The sequence below is a fragment of the Emys orbicularis genome, chromosome 12 (genome assembly GCF_028017835.1).
Source record: "Emys orbicularis isolate rEmyOrb1 chromosome 12, rEmyOrb1.hap1, whole genome shotgun sequence".
Classification (NCBI taxonomy): Eukaryota; Metazoa; Chordata; order Testudines; family Emydidae; genus Emys; species Emys orbicularis.
In genome coordinates this window covers 34891586-34911310 of record NC_088694.1, presented here as the reverse complement: position 1 = coordinate 34911310, position 19725 = coordinate 34891586, and the positions used below count along the sequence as shown (strand labels likewise).

The following is a 19725-nucleotide window of genomic DNA, read 5'->3' as shown; positions in this document are numbered from 1 at the left end:
TTGGTCCCTTCACTCTGGAACCTTCTGCCTACTCCATTGTCCCTCTCTGCCAGTGACAGAAAGAGATGCCATTGTACTGAACAGCCATGCAGATGTCAAGCTAGTAACATGATTAAAGATTACCCCTAGGAGGAAAGGTTACAGAATCAATGTCTAACAGTGCTTCATAGCTGGTGAATGTCAGAGATTTCATTGGGGCTACCACTAATTTTCACTAGCTAGGAAGCTGGCCCATTGATTTTAATGATGTGACACCAATTTACCCCAGTTGGGGTTCTGGCCCCATTGACTCCAATGGAGCTGCAGCTGATGGGGATCTGGTTTCATTGAATCTGATTTACACCAGTTAAGAATCTGGCTCATTAACGTCAATGAAGTTTTGTTGTTTTACACCAGCTTTGGATTTGGTTCACTGTTTATTTTCTTGTCTCTACACAGTCTTCAGACAAAGAATCTGTGATTCTTTAGGGAGCTAGTCCCAAAGGTTACTCAAGAGCATAGATATACTCAGCGTTCTGTCAACATGGTAGTCCTTTGAAAAGAGAAGAGGGAGGCTTTCTTGTTCTTACTTGAAGGTAGGTTAAGCATTTCTAGCTTCCACACACAGCGGATTCACTGGAATTTGCTCTGCTGACCTGTTTCTCCTTTCCTTGCATCTCGTGTGCTCATTGACATCTGTGCAAAGTGGGTGGAAAACAACAACAAGTGAGAATTCTACCCTCATTTCAGCCACTGGAAGCATTTTATGTTCACTTTGCAAAGATGTACATGACAATGCAAGGCAGAAAGTAATGAAGAATCACTGGCCATATTCTTCTTTTAATTGCACTGAAGTAATCCCGCAGTAGCTCCATTAAAGTCAGTGCATCAGATCCGATGTAAATCAACATAGCTTTATTTATGTCAATGAAGTTATGTTGACTTAAACTAGATGAGGATCTGGCCCAAAAGATTTACTCCGGATTTAGGAGGCCATATCTACGGAATGGAGGACTGTATCCTGGAAAGCAGGACCTCCAAAAATTATACAAGCCACTCAACATGAGCTCCCAGTGCGATGTTGTGGCAATCTTTGGAAGTACAAGCCAGGGAGTAGGAGCAGGAAGTTGATTTTACCTCTGTGTATGGCATTGGAAAGACCGATTCTGGAATACTGCTCTCTGAATACTGAATCCAGTTCTCATTGCACATTTTTAAAAGGCTGCTGAAAAATTGGAGAGGGAACAGAAAGGAGCCACAAAAATGTGTGAGGGCTGAAGAAAATGCCTGACAATGAAAGACTTAAAGTGCTTAATCTAATTAGCTTATTGAAAAGATGGTTGAGCAGTGAGTTGATATGGCGTGCACTTTTGGGGGGGGGGGTACTAAAGCCTCATTAATCTAGCAAGGAAAGGTACAAGAACCAATGGCTGTAAACCAAAGGTAGACAAATTACAATTAGAAATTAGGTACAATTTTGAGAGAGGTTTCTTAACCACTGGAACAATCTACCCAGAGAAGAGGTGGATTCTCCACTTCTTGATTTCTTCAGGTTCCTTTATGGAAGACATGCTGTAGTCAAACCCAAGTTATTAGACTAAATACAGTGATAACTGGGTGATATTTAATGGCCTATGATTTAATGGAAATCAGACCAGGACCCTTCTGACATTAAACTCTTTGAATCCATGAGTTTACACTGAGATCAGATTCTGGCCTTAAATGTCTTAAGAAACAGGATTTACTCTGGAATTACTCTAGCATCACTAATAGTGGAATGCTGCCCAGAATAAGAGTCAGACCTTGGGACCAGATCCTCAACTGGTGTAAAAAAGCCTAGTGCCACTAACTTCACTATACCAATTTACAGCAGCTGAACATCCGACCCAAACAGCTGAGGATCTGACCCATTAAGTCTAATTTTTATTTTTCCTCATCTCTTTCATAGCAGTGAAATATTTATACACAGTGGGCCAGATTTTCAAAGGTCTAAAGATGCAGATAGGTGCCCTGTGAGATTGTCAAAAACACCTAAACAGATTAGACACCTAACTCCCATTGAAATCAGATGAGAGTTACGCATTTTATCTGCTTGGGATTTTTAAAAATCCCACTAGGGACATATCTGTATCTTTAGCTACCTTTGGAAATCTGGCTGTATCGACATATGTTACACAGTAGTGAAATATATAGTACCTAGAAAATTGCTCTGAACTCCAGTTAAGAAAGAGAAATAACATAAAGGAACCAATACAGGTGGAATTACAGGCCTGAGCTATTGGGAAAGATCCTTAGCTGGTGTAAATTGCAGTAGTTCCATTGACCTCAGTGCAATAACACTGAGTTACACCAGCTAATGGCCCAAGATGGGAAGATTTTGAAAGATACAAATGAATTAGTTGCCCAACTCTCCTTGAACATTGACGGGAGTTGGAGGACTAACTTCCCACGGTACCTTTGGAAATTTCCCTCCGCTCGAATCACGGTAGTGCTTTGAATCTCCCACCAAGAGGAGGGCTCTGTCCTAGGCATTGCACCGATCCAGGATAAAAGACAGTTCCTCTGTCAATGATTTTCATCAAATCATAGAAATATAGGCTTGCAAGAGAGAGGCAATCAAGTCCATCCTCCCGCATTGAGGCAGGACCAAGTAAATCTAGATCATCCCTGATTGGTGTTTGTCTAGCCTGCTTCCTCCAATGACAGGGATTACACAACCTCCCTTGGAAGCCTTGGGTTTTATGATCTACTACCTGAACCACATGGGCAGAGCTCAAAGCATAGGCCCCTAATGCTCAAGTTAAGGCTGGGAAATTCAGTGGGATTTGGTGGTTTCACTCTCTTAGGCTCCTTTGAAAAATCACAGCCTGTAGTGTTAAGGTAGGAGCAGCAGCAGACTCATAAAGCTTTTATGTGAATTAGCCGCTAGAGAAGGACGAAGACAATATACACTCTCCTACCATGGGGTACAGCAGCAGCCACATAACCCGAGTACACCCTGTACCTGCGGTAGGATGTATTGAATTTATAAGTAAGGAAATATAATTAGCAACTACCTCTCTCTCATTTACAAGAACAAACAACCTACTTTGCACATTGTATATAACGGATAAAGACACAGGCATTATCCATCTTAGATACAGTACACACAGAAGGAATGTGAAAGAGCAACTAATTGGTATGAATGGTCCAGGGACTGGGATATTCTAGTCTGGACCTTGCTGTAGAATATGTATTGAGTGCGGTGGTCACATGGCACGGGCTACTGAAATAGCAGAGAATCAATCAATGATCAGTTATTTCCTTCTGCATCTGTCATTTGTTCATGATAAACATTTTACAGCCATAGCAACTAAACAGAAAAGGCGAGCAGGAGAAATCAATTCAGTGTCCAACTTTCATCTGATTTTTGGTGCTTATTGTTCAGTTTCATGCATTTTCCACAGGTTCTTCTTCTACTTCGTCTAAATCTGTTGCTACTTCTTCTTTCTTCCTCTTGTCCATAATTTCTCTACAGATGCCATATAAAAAAGAACTGAATGAAAGCCAAACCGTTCTCACCGAATTCACATTTGTGGCTTTCTCCTACCTCCAGGAGCTGCAGGTTCTTCTGTTTCTGGTACTTCTATTGATCTACCTCCTCACCATCATGGGGAACATAGTCATTATTCTACTGATAAAACTCAGTCCTTCCCTCCACACCCCTATGTATTTCTTCCTGGTGAACTTGTCCTTCTTGGAAATGTGTTACACAACCAGCGTTGTCCCACAAATGTTGGTGCACCTCCTTGTAGAGCACAAAAGCATCTCCATCGTGGGTTGTGCAGCCCAGATGTATGTCTTCACCATCCTGGGCCTCAAAGAATGCTACCTCCTGGCGACCATGGCTTATGACCGCTATATTGCCATATGCCATCCCTTGCAATACACGCTGATCATGAGCAGCAGGGTCTGTGTCTGCCTGGCCGCTGCCTCTTGGGTCACTGGTTTCCTGGTGGAAGCAGCACAAACCACTTGGATCTTCACTTTGCCCTTCTGTGGCCCTCAACAAATTCACCACTTCTTTTGTGACATCCTGCCTGTGGTGAAGCTGGCCTGTGCAGACACCTCCATGAATGAGATGGCACTGTTTGGAGTGTCCATGCTGTTCATCATGGGGCTGTTCCTGCTGATTCTGGTCTCCTATGTCCGTATCATCTCCACCATCCTAAAGATGCCCTCAGCTGAGAGCCGTCACAAGGCCTTCTCCACCTGCTCTGCACATCTGATGGTGGTGACATTATTTTTTGGAACAGCCCTTTTCACCTACTTGCAACCCAGGTCCAGCTATTCGCCAGACACTGATAAGATGATTTCCCTGATGTACACGGTCGTGACACCACTCTTAAACCCTGTAATATATACCCTGAGGAACAAAGAGGTGAAGGGAGCCTTGAAGGAGACATTAGCAAGAAACTTCTGTCTCCGGCCAAGGTGAAATCAAACCCTGATGTTCCTCATTGCTAAGAACATTTTTATTAGGCACCTTGTACATGCAAACCAACTGAATAATAATGGAACAAATCTCTTTATTATTATTATTATTATTTTAGCATCTAGAAGTTTCAGCTCAGATCAGGGCTCCATTGTTCTAGCCACAGTACAAACGCACAAATAGTAACAGGCAGTCTCTGCCATAACACATTTATAGTCTAATGCTTTGATTTCAAAAGTGTCCTTTATAGATTAATCAATGTTGAGGCCAGTAGGGATAATTAGATCAAATCTGTCCTGTGTAACACAGACCATAGGATTTCATCTAATTAACCCTGTATTGAACCTGAAAATTTGTGTTTCAAAAGCATACAAAAAGGCATCCCGTGTGCCTTTCTATCCATAAAATTCCATCCCTCCCTTCACACCCCCATGTATTTCTTCCTGGTGAGCCTGTCATTTTCAGAAATGTGTTACATAACCATATGTATTTCTAAAACATCAAGAGATGGGGAATCCACTTCCCTTGGTAGTTTGTTCTGATGGTTAATCACCCTCCCTATTTAAAATGTGTGCCTTATTTCTAATTTGAATTTGTCTGGCTTTAATTTCCAGCCACAGGTTCTTGTTATGCCTTTTCTGCATCAGACTAAAGAGACCTTCATTACTCAGTATTTTCTCCCCATGAATGTGCTTGCAAATGGCAATCAAGTAATCTCTTGGTCTTGATTTTAGTAAACTAAACAGATTGAACTCCTTAAGTTTCTCTCCAAAGGAGATTTTTTTTTCATCTCTCAAATCATTATTGTGGCTCTTCTCTGCACCCTCTCCAGTTAATGTGATTTTTAAGGAGACCTGTCTGATTTAGGTGCCCAACTCTTGTTGACTTTGAATGGGAGCTGAGCTCCTAACTCCTTTAGGCTTCTTTGAAATATCCCAGCCTAGAGAGAGAAAGGAAGGGTGAAAGAAAGAGCATATTACTATCCCTTGTCCAGAGAAGGGAAATAGGGATTGAGGCCAAGATATACAAAGACCCTAGAGGGATTTGGATGCTCAATTAATAGGAAGTGGGTGTCCAAATACCTTATGCAAAACTCTCATCTAGCTAAATTCTAATGTGGATACTCTCAGCCTCATTCTCCCTTGCTTTGCAGCCTGTGTCGTCACTTGCACTTGTTCAAAGTGTGAAAGTTACTAGTGACCCCCCTTAATCCGAGCAGTCGTTATGTCAGCCAGCGGCCATTAGGGGGAAGCAGACACCTTAAGGACACAGTAGCCTGAACTTTTCAACTGTTTTCCCTTCAAGGCCTTAAGGTAGTTGGAGCTGGTCCCAAGCCGGTTTTCACTGACCAGATAGCAAAAGCATGGGTCTGACAACCACCAATCAAGTGTTAACGTTGCAAGGACCTTGGTCTGAATGTGTATAAAGAATCTGTAAAATGTGTGTAAGACAGAGTTTTTGTACCAAGGTGCAAAGCTCTCCTTTCTTCTGCAGAATAAAGCAACTCTTCCTTATCCCTATCTGGCTGTTATTAGCTCTCAGCTAGGTGGACCTGATATTTTGGTAACAGTTTCTGGCGACTCCGCCGGGACTCTCCTAGCTCGGACATTGGACTCCAGATGGCTGCGGCGAACTGGGAACGGCGCCAACGGGGTGTTTCGCCCCTTTTCTCTGCTTCACCGCAGCCCCTGGGGTTCGTGCTCTGATAAGGTGAGTCCGAATAGGATAAGGAGACACTATCGGGTTCTGGTTCTGGTCTGGTTAACCGGTTAATGAATTTCTGTCTTATACATTTGGGGGTTAGGTGTGTGGACGGAACTGAGCCTCTCATTCGTAATTCCTCAGAGTGGAAGCCATCGCATGCAATGAAGCTCTGAGGTCGAATTGGGATCCTTCTGTCCCGTCCCCTGTAGCGGTCAGTATTCGTAGAAATTCCTGTAATAGGATCCTATTAGGCCATAATTCCCTCCGTTCTCTGTGTAATTCTCTGTTAGAGTGTCAGCAGGCAGATGGGTGGGTCTCTGGTAAAACCCTCTGAGGATAGCCCTTTGGATTATATGTTAAGCAAATGGTCTTTACCCGGTGTTCAAAAAGAAATAGTTACACCTTGTGTAGAAATTGATGTGGCTAGTGCTGTAGAAATTGAATTGTGGAGAGGATATGCATTTTCCCCAGAACATGTGCAGTGTATATTGTAGCAGAGGTAAAAGAAATGCAAACCTACCAATATAGGTTGTGTTGTCTTTTTCAGATCACTGTGTGTTTGAAAGCAGGAGTTAGAAGTAAAAGGCAATCAAAAGTCTGGGAAAGTTAATTGTGTCCTTTTATTTTTAAGTAAGAATCTTTAAGCTGTGGATAGCTTTTAGATCTGGAAGCAAGCCAGAAAGCATCTGTATTAATGCAATTTTCTAACTAATAAGGTAGAAGCCACTGAAACCTGGGCTGCTTATGAAACAAATACAAGGAAATATGGGGTAATTCTGTTTTGCCTAAAATCAACAAGAGTATGTGCATATAAAGGAAATATTTTAAGCAATGACTGACTGCCCAGAAGGGGTAGACCTCTGTTCTTTTGTCTTTCAGATCATCAGAGAAAACGGATGCCAGCTGAATAGCATTCAATGTACGATGCATTTACTGGCACAATAGGAATTATTTTTGTGTTCTATGGCCAAAATTGTTGTTAAAATTTGCATACCAACAGTCTTTGGAAGCAAGGACATGGAAGGTTAACCCACTCCCCATATTGCCCATGGGATCCTTCTGGCTACCTCAGATTTCTAGCCAGAGGGCTGGGGAGGGAGGAAAGCTATTGGACACCAGAGGTTGTACCGAGTGGACTCCTCAAAGGTGGGTGTGCTTGTCCTGGTTTGTTGCTCCAAAGCTCTGTAATAAAGTTATTTTACTGGAAGGGTGTACATGGCATACATTGAATAATAAGACTAATGTACTGTATAATGGCAATGTGTATGTGTTCATTGTTGGGAAAAGGTGTATGAGTGAAGAGTGGAAGTTTCCTTTGTAGGTTAAAAGAACCCAAGAAGGGGAGAAGGAAAAAGAACAGAACGAGTTAACTGGGAAAAAAAATAGCTAGCAAGCTCAGTCCAAAGATAAGATGCTGGGCCCATCCAAGGACACTGCCCACAGCTAAGACTTGGCTGACAGCCAAGAAAAGGGGGGCCTGAATGTGCCCAAGCAACTATGAGATCTGCAAAACACTGCCAGGCATTAATAAAATGTGTTAGGTTTCTTTTCTCAAAGATAAAAGAAGTGCTACCCAAAGACCCTAGCAGCCCTGCCATTCATTGAAACAAGGAGACTGAGTCTATGTAAAGTCCATCAACAAAAGACTGCTTTGGCTCCATGCTGGAAAGGCCCTTTCCAAGTGCTGTTAACCACCAACACCGCTGTGAAGTGCCAAGGACTGCCTACCTGGACCCATGCTTCTCACTGTAAAAAGACCCCTCCACCTCGGGAGGGCTCTCCGACTGATAAGCCTATTTTTCCTTCTAGCTCTGCTGTGCCTTCTGGACAGCAGGAAAAAGGAAAAAAGATAAGGTGAAGTGCTAGTAACCTCTCCCTTGTCCACTGACAGACCTACTGTGCCTTTGAATTTTTTTAGAAGCCGCAAAACCATTACAGGATGATGTGCTAGTAACCTCTCCCCTGTATAATGCTGAACCATGACTGTTTCAGGAAAAGAGAAGAAGGAACACTTGCTTCATTGGAACCACCAAAGTCCAGGGATTCCTGCCTACAAGAGACATTAAGAACTGACCCTGGTGAAGAAACAAAGAATTATACACTGGCAGGAAGAAACTTGTGGGACCCATGCTTGGGAATGTGGTATAGTACTGCACCAAAAAGAAATGTATTAGGATATCAATGAACTGTGATTAACACTACACTAGGGACTGTTAAATTTTCATTACCCTTATCCAGTTTCCAGATCACCTCTACATACCCCAATTGCTCACAGGGGGCTGCCATTAGATTAGCACAACAGAGGGCTTGGGTTATTTCGTCTAGAAAGAAAAGTGACTTGACCAGATCCCTTTGGGATGGGGCCAATAGTGCAGCAGCAGTTTGGAATATTTTTAAGAACCAAAACATGATGAGAAATTGGGGCACAGCTAACCCAGGTACAGGCTGGAATTGGTGAGTTACATGTTATCTCCGCCCTTAGTTCTATGACCCAGAAGTTGCTGACAGAAATGGTATTGAATATCACTGAGGCTGGGAAGGCATTGCAGTGGGATCTAGCATGTTCAGAAATTCAGGATTTCCTGAATGACCAGCTAATGGCCATTTGGAATGATCTAGAGCATCAGGCTTGGCCCACTGCCCTTACAGACATATCAGGAGTACCATCTGATCTGTGGCCATGGAGACATACTTGGAAACTTTCGGGGTGGAAGTGCAAACATTCTCAATGCTCCTTCCAAGCATATGAACCAATTAGGGGGGGACTTGTGCTTGCATCGGGGAAAAATGTTGTTTCTATGTTAATCATTCCGGCTTAATTGAGCAGGATTTACAAGCCATTAAGAATGCTGCTGTTGTTTTTCATGGTGTATCTCTTGATCACACCTTTAGTTTTGAGGACCTCCTTCCAGACCTTGGGTCATGGTTTACGGGGCTCTTTCAAACAATTGTTAAATGGATTCTTTTCTTTCTTTTTTTTCTATGTGTTATTTGGACAATGATACAATGTGCCAAATGCCTATGTAATGCTATGATCAAAAGCTCTGCTGTCCATAAGAAAACCCAGTATCTGTCCATCCAGCTTGATCGCAAATTGCGTAACGGGCCTGACAATTGTTGAATTTGTCAGGCCCGAAGGGGGGACTGTGAAAGTTACTAGTGACCCCCCTTAATCCGAGCAGTCGTTATGTCAGCCAGCGGCCATTAGGGGGAAGCAGACACCTTAAGGACACAGTAGCCTGAACATTTCAACTGTTTTCCCTTCAAGGCCTTAAGGTAGTTGGAGCTGGTCCCAAGCCGGTTTTCACTGACCAGATAGCAAAAGCATGGGTCTGACAACCACCAATCAAGTGTTAACGTTGCAAGGACCTTGGTCTGAATGTGTATAAAGAATCTGTAAAATGTGTGTAAGACAGAGTTTTTGTACCAAGGTGCAAAGCTCTCCTTTCTTCTGCAGAATAAAGCAACTCTTCCTTATCCCTGTCTGGCTGTTATTAGCTCTCAGCTAGGCGGACCCGATATTTTGGTAACAAAAGTGAGCCCAAAGTGGAATTGAAAGCCTGGAATGGGCGAGGGGAAGAATCTCCCCATTCCAGCACCATTTTAAGAACTACATGTCACTGACGTAAATTATCCCCTTTGTGGATCATCGGCAACAGGGACTGAACTAAAGACCTCTGGATCTGAAAACATGAGTCCCTACTGCCTGAGCAAAAATATTCCACTGTTAGCTAAAAGCCAGCAGCAGATTCATATACCTCGATGTGGTCCAGCCACTAGAGAAGGATTGGGGCAGGGAGGATGAGATAGATCCACACTGTAGAAGTGTATCTCACACAAACAGTGGATAATCAGGTCCCAAAGTCCAGCTTTTAGGGCAGTCACCTGAGAAATCCTGCTCAGACAGAGAGAGAAATTGAACTTGAGTCTCCCACATGAGTCTCCCAACCACTATGCTCAAGTTTATGAAGGCGCTCCACCAGCCATTTCACATGGAGTTAGACCTGGGTTTCACATTCCAAGGTGCAATCCAGACCCATGAGGGGTTGTGTCACCCTCTGCCTAGCTACACTGGGAGCCTCACAATACTGTGCTGTTGTAGCTCCCATCTGGGGTGCTCACAAACAGCTTAACAGCACCTTTAGTGTCTGGTGGAATTGCAGTCGTGGTCCAGCAACTCTAACACCTGCAGTCTGTGAGCCGCACTCCAGTCACACTCTGACCTCCACCAACCTGGGTTACTACTTGCAGGGTGACCCCAACACACTCCCAGTCCTGAATTTTCCCATAAACATGTGTTCTGCACTGTCCAGCCCTCTCCTGGAAAGTTCAGGTATTAAAGGTCCATTGCCTCTGTGAACGCTCAATATTCAGCAGTCTACTACTATAACTGAAGTTACCAAACAGCTCAGTTTAAACACAGCACTTGGATAAAAAGAGAAAATAAATGAATTAACATAAAACTATAGGGATTTAAGTGAATTCAAGCATCAGGTATTTAAGTCAGAAATAGTTACAAGAGAAATAAAGATAAAACACTTTCTAGGAGCTTAAACTTAACAAGCTACACTTGTTTCAAGGTAAAATCCTTTCCACCAGTTCCCAGCAGCATGGCTGACCAAATTCACAGGTCAGAATCTCCCTCGAAGTCAAAGGGCTGGTTCCTTTGTCTTCTTAGGTGAAAAAGAGAGAGATAGAGAGACAGGGAGAGATGTCCTGGGGTGGTTTTTTTTAAATTATTTTTATAGCCCAGTCACCCTTTGAAGTGGATTCTTCTAAGGATTACCCCTCAAAGCAAAGATTATTCAAGTAGTAAAGAAGGCGACATGCAGTCCGGTGTGAAGGTGGCTCCATATTCATAGAATCACAGAATCATAGACTATAAGGTCAGAAGGGGCCATTATGATCATCTAGTCTGAGCTCCTGCACAACGTAGGCCACAGAATCTCACCCACCCACTCCTGTATCAAACCTATGTCTGAGCTATTGAAGTTCCCAAATCATGGTTTAAAGACTTCAAGGTGCAGAGACTCTTCCAGCAACTGACTCGTGCCCCACACTGCAGAGGAAGGCGAAAAAAACCCCAGGGCCTCTGCCAATCTGCCCTGGAGGAAAATTCCTTCCCAACCCCAAATATGGCAATCAGCTAAACCCTGAGCATGTGGGCAAGACTCAACAGCCAGACACCCAGGAGAGAATTCTCTGTAGTAACTCAGATCCCACCCCATCTAACATCCTATCACAGGCCATTGGGCATATTTACCGCTAATAGTCAAACACCAATTAATTGCCAAAATTAGGCTATCCCATTATACCATCCCCTCCATAAATTTATCAAGCTTAGTCTTGAAGCCAGATATGTCTTTTGCCCGCACTGCTCCGCTTGGAAGGCTGTTCCAGAACTTCACTCCTATGATGGTTAGAAACCTTCATCTAATTTCAAGTCTAAACTTCCTGATGGCCAGTTTATATCCATTTGTTCTTGTGTCCACATTGGTACTGAACTTAAATAATTCCTCACCCTCCCTGGTATTTATCCCTCTGATATATTTATAAAGAGCAATCATATCTCCCCTCAGTCTTCTTTTGGTTAGGCTAAACAAGCCAAGCTCTTTGAGTCTACTTTCATAAGACAGGTTTTCCATTCCTCTGATCATCTTAGTAGCCCTTCTCTGTACCTGTTCCAGTTTGAATTCATCCTTCTTAAACATGGGAGACCAGAACTGTACACATTATTCCAGATGAGGTCTCACCAGGGCCTTGTATAACGGTACTAACACCTCCTTATCTCTACTGGAAATACCTCGCCTGATGCATCCCACGACCGCATTTGCTTTTTTCATGGCCATATCACATTGGCAGCTCATAGTCATCCTGTGATCAACCAATACTCCGAGGTCCTTCTCCTCCTCTGTTACTTCCAACTGATGGGTCCCCAGCTTATAACAATAATTCTTGTTATTAATCCCTAATGCATGACCTTGCATTTTTCACTATTAAATTTCATCCTATTACTATTACTCAAGTTTACAAGGTCATCCAGACCTTCCTGTATGATATCCTGGTCCTTCTCTGTATTGGCAATACCTTCCAGCTTCGTGTCATCTGCAAACTTTATTAGCACATTCCCACTTTTTGTACCAATGTCAGTAATAAAGAGATTAAATAAGATTGGTCTGAAAACCGATCCCTGAGGAACTCCACTAGTAACCTCCCTCCAGCCTGACAGTTCGCCTTTCAGTATGACCCGTTGTAGTCTCCCCTTTAACCAGTTCCTTATCCACCTTTCAATTTTCATATTGATCCCCATCTTTTCCAATTTAGCTAATAATTCCCCATGTGGAACCGTGTCAAATGCCTTACAGAATTTGAGGTACATTAGATCCACGGCATTTCCTTTGTCTAGAAAATCTGTTACCTTCTCAAAGAGGGAGATCAGGTTGGTTTGGCACGATCGACCTTTTGTAAAACCATGTTGTATTTTGTCCCAATTACCATTGACCTCAATGTCCTTAGCTACTTTCTCCTTCAAATTTTTTCCCAAGACCTTGCATACTACAGATGTCAAACTAACAGGCCTGTAGTTGCCCGGATCACTTTTTTTCCCTTTCTTAAAGATAGGAACTATGTTAGCAATTCTCCAGTCATACGGTATAACCCCTGAGTTTACAGATTCATTAAAAATTCTTGCTAATGGGCTTGCAATTTTGTGTGCCAGTTCCATTAATATTCTTGGATGAAGATTATCTGGGCTCCCCGATTTAGTCCCATTAAGCTGTTCGAGTTTGGCTTCTACCTCGGATTTGGTAATATCTACCTCCATATCCTCATTCCCATTTCTCATCCTACCATTATCCCTAAGCACCTCATTAGCCTCATTAAAGTCTGAGGTGAAGTATTTGTTTAGATATTGGGCCATGCCTAAATTATCCTTAACCTCCACTCCATCCTCAGTGTTTAGCGGTCCCACTTCTTCTTTCTTTGTTTTCTTCTTATTTATATGGCTATAGAACCTTTTACTATTGGTTTTAATTCCCTTTGCAAGGTCCAACTCTACATGGCTTTTGGCCTTTCTCACTTTATCCCTACATGTTCTGACCTCAATAAGGTAGCTTTCCTTGCTAATCACTCCCATCTTCCACTCCTTGTAGGCTTTCTGCTTTTTCTTAATCACCTCTCTGAGATGCTTGCTCATCCAGCTTGGTCTACAACTCCTGCCTATGAATTTTTTCCCCTTTCTTGGGATGCAGGCTTCTGATAGTTTCTGCAACCTTGACTTGAAGTAATTTCAGGCCTCCTCCAACTTTAGATCCCCAAGTTCTTCAGTCCAATCCACTTCCCTAACTAATTTCCTTAATTTTTTAAAGTTGGCTCTTTTGAAATCAAAAACCCTAGTCACAGATCTATTTTTGTTTATCCTTTCATTTAATTTAAACTGAATTATCTCATGATCACTCGAACCAAGGTTTTCCCCTACAACCATTTCTTCTTTGAGGTCTTCACTACTCACCAAAACCAAATCTAAAATGGCATCCCCTCTTGTTGGTTCAGCAACTACTTGGTGAAGGAATCCATCAGCTACCGCATCTAGGAAAGTCTGAGCCCTATGATTATTACTAGCACTTGTCCTGCAGTCTATATCTGGGAAGTTAAAGACTCCCATGATCACACAATTCCCATTAGTATTTAGTTCATTAAAAACATTTAAAAGGTCTCTATCCATATCCAAAACAGATCCTGGTGGTCTATAACACACCCCAAGCACTATCCCAGGGGAGGCTCTAGTAGCTTTCTTCCCCAATGTGATTTTTGCCCAGATGGACTCTGTCTTATCCATTCCATCACTTCTTATTTCTTTACAGTCTACCTCATCACTGATATACAATGCTACTCCACCACCTTTGCCTTTATTTCTGTCTTTCCTAAACAGCACATACCCTTCAATACTTGTACTCCAGTTATGACTACTATTCCACCATGTTTCTGTTATCCCTATAATATCCGGTTTCACTTCCTGCACCAGTAACTCTAGTTCCTCCATTTTGTTACCTACTCTCCTCGCATTGGTGTACAAACAGCTTAATTCTTTCTGTTTGGCTTCACTCACATTCTTTACCCGATTAGGCCCAGACATTCTGCCCCCAGTATCACCTATTAGACTGGTATCTACACTACCCTTCCTCCTTATGTCCATTCTCCTACCCACGGCTGTATTCTTTCTTACTTTGTTTTCTTCCCTCTCAATGTTAAAATCCGGCGTGGAGATTATCTGGACATCTCCCAACCATCTCCCTCCAATTCCTAGTTTAAAGCTCTCTTAATCAGTTGTGCCAGCCTCCATCCTAGAAGTCTATTTCCCTCCCTACTCAGGTGAAGTCCATCTCGAGAGAACAGTCCTCTGTCCATGAATGCCTCCCAGTGGCCATACATCCCAAAGCCCTCCTTATAGCACCACTGCCTGAGCCATCTGTTGATCATCATAATCTTGTCACACCTTTGTTGCCCTTGTCTAGGAACAGGCAAAATCCCACTGAAGATCACCTGACCCTCAATTTCCTTAAGCATCTTCCCCAGCCTGGCATAGTCTCCCTTGATATGTTCCAGCGAGAATCTAGCCATATCATTCGTTCCCACATGAAGGACAATCAGCGGATTCTTTCCCGCTCCTGTTAGGATCCTCTTCAGCCTCAGGTCCACATCCCGTATCTTAGGACCCGGCAAAGAGCACACCCTTCTGTTCTCTGGATCAGCTCTAGTTACAGGCCTGTCTATTCCTCTCAGTAAGGAGTCCCCAATCACGAAGACCTGCCTTTTCCTGGTGATGGTGCGATTCTCCGGTCTATCCCCTGTTCCCTATAGCTGTAAGCGCTGTCCCCATAGCTAAAGCCCCGAGCCCCAGAGCCCCGGAGCCCCCCCCCAAGAGCGGAGCCGTGAGAAGCCCCCAGCTCTGCTTCAGCCCCCTGGGTCCGTTCCCAGCTTTGTTCCTACTGTTAACATTAAATGATACTTTGTCTTGAGAAATGTGGTCACTGCATTCATTGTTGGTGGCCACAGAGCCTGAAGGGAAGACATGCAGGTGCTGCTTACAGTCAGACCTGCTGGGTAAGCACAGTCAACATACCATGTGCTGCAGCCCAGTCTAAGCAGGGGAGGTGGAGGCACAAAGTCTGAGACTTGAAGGGTTGTACTCAGTGAGACCAGGGAATGAGTTGGAGCTTCAGCTAGCTCTGAAACCATGATAAAGCCTAGACCCTGATGGCATATAGCCTGAGATTTTCAAAGACACATGAGGGAGTTAGATGCCCAGCTCTTGATGACCTCCAAAGGGAGTTGAGCACCTAATTCACTAAAATCCTAACAGCGGAGATTAAACAAGCTTTGGTCTTTTGCTCAAACTTCCAACCCCCCCCCCGCCCCGTTTCATGGCCAAATGCAAACACTGGCAATTATATGCTGCTGCCTCCAAATTCTACTTTGTGTTTCAGATCCTGGGAACTGACAGTCAGAGGACCAGATTCTGAATTGAGCTAGGGTCGATTTATGCACATCCAGAAGTCGCCTAGTGCGGGAGCCACACACAGGGCCATTGTGTACAGACAAGTCCATGCTACCACATTTTTTTTCTGATTTTTATCTATTTAAATTTTCTCAGTTGCAGAAATTACAGGAGGGTTCAACTACAGGGCAGGTCAGAGGATAATTATTTATTGACACTAGACAATTGTCAACATCACTTGTCAAAACATACAAAGTAAACATCCTTAAATCAAACTCAAGTTCTCCATCAGCATTTTTCTTACTTTGCCTGTCTATAAATTATGAATGATACATTATTATCAATGAAAATATTTTTGTCAGTTTGTGTGTGTACAGTGAAATCCACTGACATTTAACAATAAAAATTTAGCTGTAATGTCTTTGTGTCTTCCGTGCAATGCACTCAACATTCCTTAGAATTTGCCATGCTTATGTACAGAAAAGAGAGTAAGAAATGAACAAAAAAATTAAAAACCCAGATATAGTATCATGTTCCCAAATGAATAAGAATTGAATCAATGCTCTTTGTGGGTTTATACTATAAGTTATTTGTAAATATTTGGATGATGATGGTGCTGAAGAAGAAGAAGCAGAAGCAGAAGAAGAAGATGAAGAAACGGAAGCAGCAGCAACAGGAGAAGAAGAGGCGAATAATATTCATTCACATCCTATGTATCACGTATTTCAAAGCTTCTTTCACATCCTTGTTCCGCATTGTATAAATGATGGGGTTTAACATTGGTGTTAAGACGCTATATAATACAGAGATCAGTCTGGCGCTACCTGGTGAGCAACTTGAACTGGGTCTCAGATAGGAGAAGATAGAGCTGCCATAGTACAGAAGGACCACAGTCAGGTGGGATGAACAGGTGGAGTACGCTTTCCTCTTCCCCTTGGAAGAAGGCATCTTCAGTATGGTTGAGATAATGTAAGTGTATGATAGAAGGACGCAGGCAAAGGGGGTCCAGGCTATGAAGAGGCCAATGCAGAGCAACAGAAGTTTGTTGAGAGAGGTGTCCCCACATGACAGCTCCAGCAACGGCGGGATATCACAGTAGAAGTAATCAATACGGTTGTCTCCACAGAAGGGTAACCAGAAGGTGAAGACTGTGTGTATTGCAGAGTTAAGGAAGCCACTTACCCAGGAGGCAGCTGCCAGCTGGAGGCAAATGCTTTTGTTGACGATCAGTGTGTAACGCAGCGGGTTACAGATGGCAACATAGCGGTCAAAGGCCATCACCGCCAGCAGGAGGCACTCGGTGCCCACGAAGGAGAAGAAGAAGTAAAGTTGCAGCACACAGCCTGTGTAGGAGATGTTGCTCCTCTCTGAGAGGAGATGAACCAGCATCTGGGGGATGGTGGTGGTGGTATAACAGATATCCAGAAAGGACAGGTTCCCAAGGAAGAAATACATGGGAGTGTGGAGTCTCTGGTCCACCAAGGCAAGGACAATGATGCAGGTGTTCCCAAATAGGGTAAAGAGGTAAGTGAACAAAAACCCACTGAATAGTGAGAGCCGCATCTCCTGGAGGCTGGAAAATCCCAAGATGATGAACTCCTTCAACACAGTTTGATTTCTTCTCTCCATGCTTCAACATTCAATGGTGTTCCTGCCAAGAAATGGTAATAAAATTTTAATAGTAATCTTATTACATGATATACAAGAGTTCCACTTGAAAACACAAATGTACCCGAGAGATGATTTTTTCAGGGGGAAAAAGTCATTACAGAATATGAGTTACCCAGATACATTGGCGATGAAACTTGTATATTAATACCTGGAACTTATAGAGTGCCTTTCATCCAATCTCAAAAATTACATGCCAAAAGCGGTAGGACACATTATCCCCATTTTACCAATGGAAAAACTAAGGCAAAAAGAGGTGACCTGACATAACCAAGCTCACAGAGCAGGCCCGGTGTCCCTTCCACTAGATCACACAGCTCTCCACTGCCTTTATCCAACTCAGTGCCAATCCTTGCATAGGATTCAGTGGGCTTTGTATCAGGCCACTGGTAACTATGTAGAGAGACAGGAAGAAAGAAAAAGTAATATAATAGATAGATAGATAGATAGATAGATAGATAGATAGATAGATAGATAGATAGATAGATAGATAGATAGATAGATAGTGTGACAGACCCAGACCAGTGGGGTACAGGAGTCTGGTAGAGGACAAATATACTGGTCACTGGATGAGTAGTTTTCTGTTCCCTGAGTGACCAGAGCAGGGGCTGCACTAGAGTAATCAGGAACCTGCTAGAACCAGTTAAGGCAAGCAGGCTAATTAGGACACCTGGAGCCAATTAAGAAGAAGCTGCTAGAATCAATTAAGGCAGGCTAATCAGGGCACCTGGTTTTAAAAAGGAACTGACTTCAGTTTGGGCCCAGGTTCCCCCCAAACCTCCCAATTGACCTGGACTGTGGGTTCTTCCAGAGGGGAAGGTCTCTGGGCTGTTCCCCAACCCACATGGTGAATCTCTGAGGCAAGAAAATCTGCCAATAAGCGCAGGACCCACCAAGATAGAGGAGGAACTTTGTCACACTAGATAGATAGATAGATAGATAGATAGATAGATAGATAGATAGATAGATAGATAGATAGATATGTATGGGAATAGATAGATAGCTGGATTAAAAGTGCAGTGTACCATTTATGCTTGAGTAGGGTTTGTGTGTTTGTATATTTTTGTGTGATTGTATTATCACTATGGGTGCAGTGTTTGTTGTGTAGGGTGCATGGAAAATTGTGTTTTATTTGACGATGTGTATACTTTGGTGTGTATCTGTTTACAAAATGTGCACTTCATTTTTTGTTGTTGTTGTGCAACTGGTCACGCCACAAATTTCTATTTACGTTGCATAATTTTCATTTACACTGAACTAAATTATCAAGATACCTTGTGCAGTTGAGAACAGAATTTAGTCCATTGTATCCACACACATGCAAACACAAAATACATTAAAATACACATATACACACAACAAACCTAGAGAGTGACATCTACACAACACCCACATTGTCAGGGAATCACTTTCAGGCATAGAATAAAAAATCCTGCTCAAACACATGCCCCATACAGAGACTCAAATAAAACTACAGGTTTACAGAGATGTTCAAGTAGACAAATGTACAACAGAAAACCCAGCAGACTCACAAATGGAGCCAAGACCAGTGTCGCTGCATTTACACTAGCTATGGATCTGGTCCATCAAATTGAACAGAGCTACACTGATTTACCTGAGCTGGGGTTCTGCCCCGTTATAGTCCTTTACCCACTAGCAGACACCACTAGACTTACTAGTACATTATGGGTATGGCTGGTTGAAAAATATTCATTAACTATTTAAAAAAAATAATGGAAAACTGGGTTTTCAAAAACAATGAAAATGTTCATGGGAAGTTTCTGCTTTCCTGTAATTGTTTTTGATTTTTCACGGGGGGTGGGGTGGGGGAGACCTACAAATTTCCAGAAGCTTTACATCAGCCGCCTTTCCTCCTGCCCCTCCTGCTCTGTGCCTGTTTCTATGCTAGCCCACCCCTTTCCCAGCCTGCATTGGCTCCTGCCTCAGCTGCCTGCCTGCTGATTCTGACACCCTGTCCCACACTCACCTCAGGAACATCGGCAGCTGCTGTGTCTGCTCTGGAGGGCAGCCGGGCCACACCTGAGAGGCGCTGTGACCCCGCGCACTTGGTCACAATGCCTGGAGGGGGAAGCTGAGCCCAGTCCAGAGGGACCAGAGCTGCAGGAGCCCCCACTGCTGCGTGAGTAATGGAGGCACACAAAAAAGTCATGAACAAATGGGAAAATCACCATATCTCTGACTTATTTCCTGCTGTGACAGCCTTGCAGCCCTGTGAATAATGATTAAAAAGCACCCCCACATTAGTCCCCACTTCCCTACCTCATACAGTGCCATCCCATGAGTGAGAATGAGATCCCAGAGTGCTGAGAGGAAAAGCACTAGCCAAACCAACAGCCAACAGCCCAGAGACATGGTTCATCCCGTATAGTCAGAAACTTCACTG

The 19725-nt window shown here is 43.2% G+C and overlaps 3 protein-coding genes across 3 annotated transcripts in view; 2 read left to right on the top strand and 1 right to left on the bottom strand.

Annotated features, from left to right (window-relative positions):
• LOC135886051 (cytosolic phospholipase A2 gamma-like) overlaps positions 1–19725 on the top strand; it is a 979292-nt gene that overhangs the window by 514142 nt on the left and 445425 nt on the right. Inside the window, 1 exon segment of the mRNA XM_065413941.1 lies at positions 10636–10651. Within this exon segment, the coding sequence (XP_065270013.1) occupies positions 10636–10651 (16 nt within the window).
• On the top strand, positions 3497–4456 carry LOC135886872 (olfactory receptor 10A4-like). Its single transcript, XM_065414659.1, has one exon. It carries the CDS (start codon positions 3497–3499, stop codon positions 4454–4456), a length of 960 nt encoding a protein of 319 aa, XP_065270731.1.
• Positions 16356–17282, bottom strand: LOC135886002 (olfactory receptor 5V1-like). Its single transcript, XM_065413895.1, has one exon. The coding sequence runs from the start codon at positions 17280–17282 to the stop codon at positions 16356–16358; it is 927 nt and encodes a 308-aa protein (XP_065269967.1).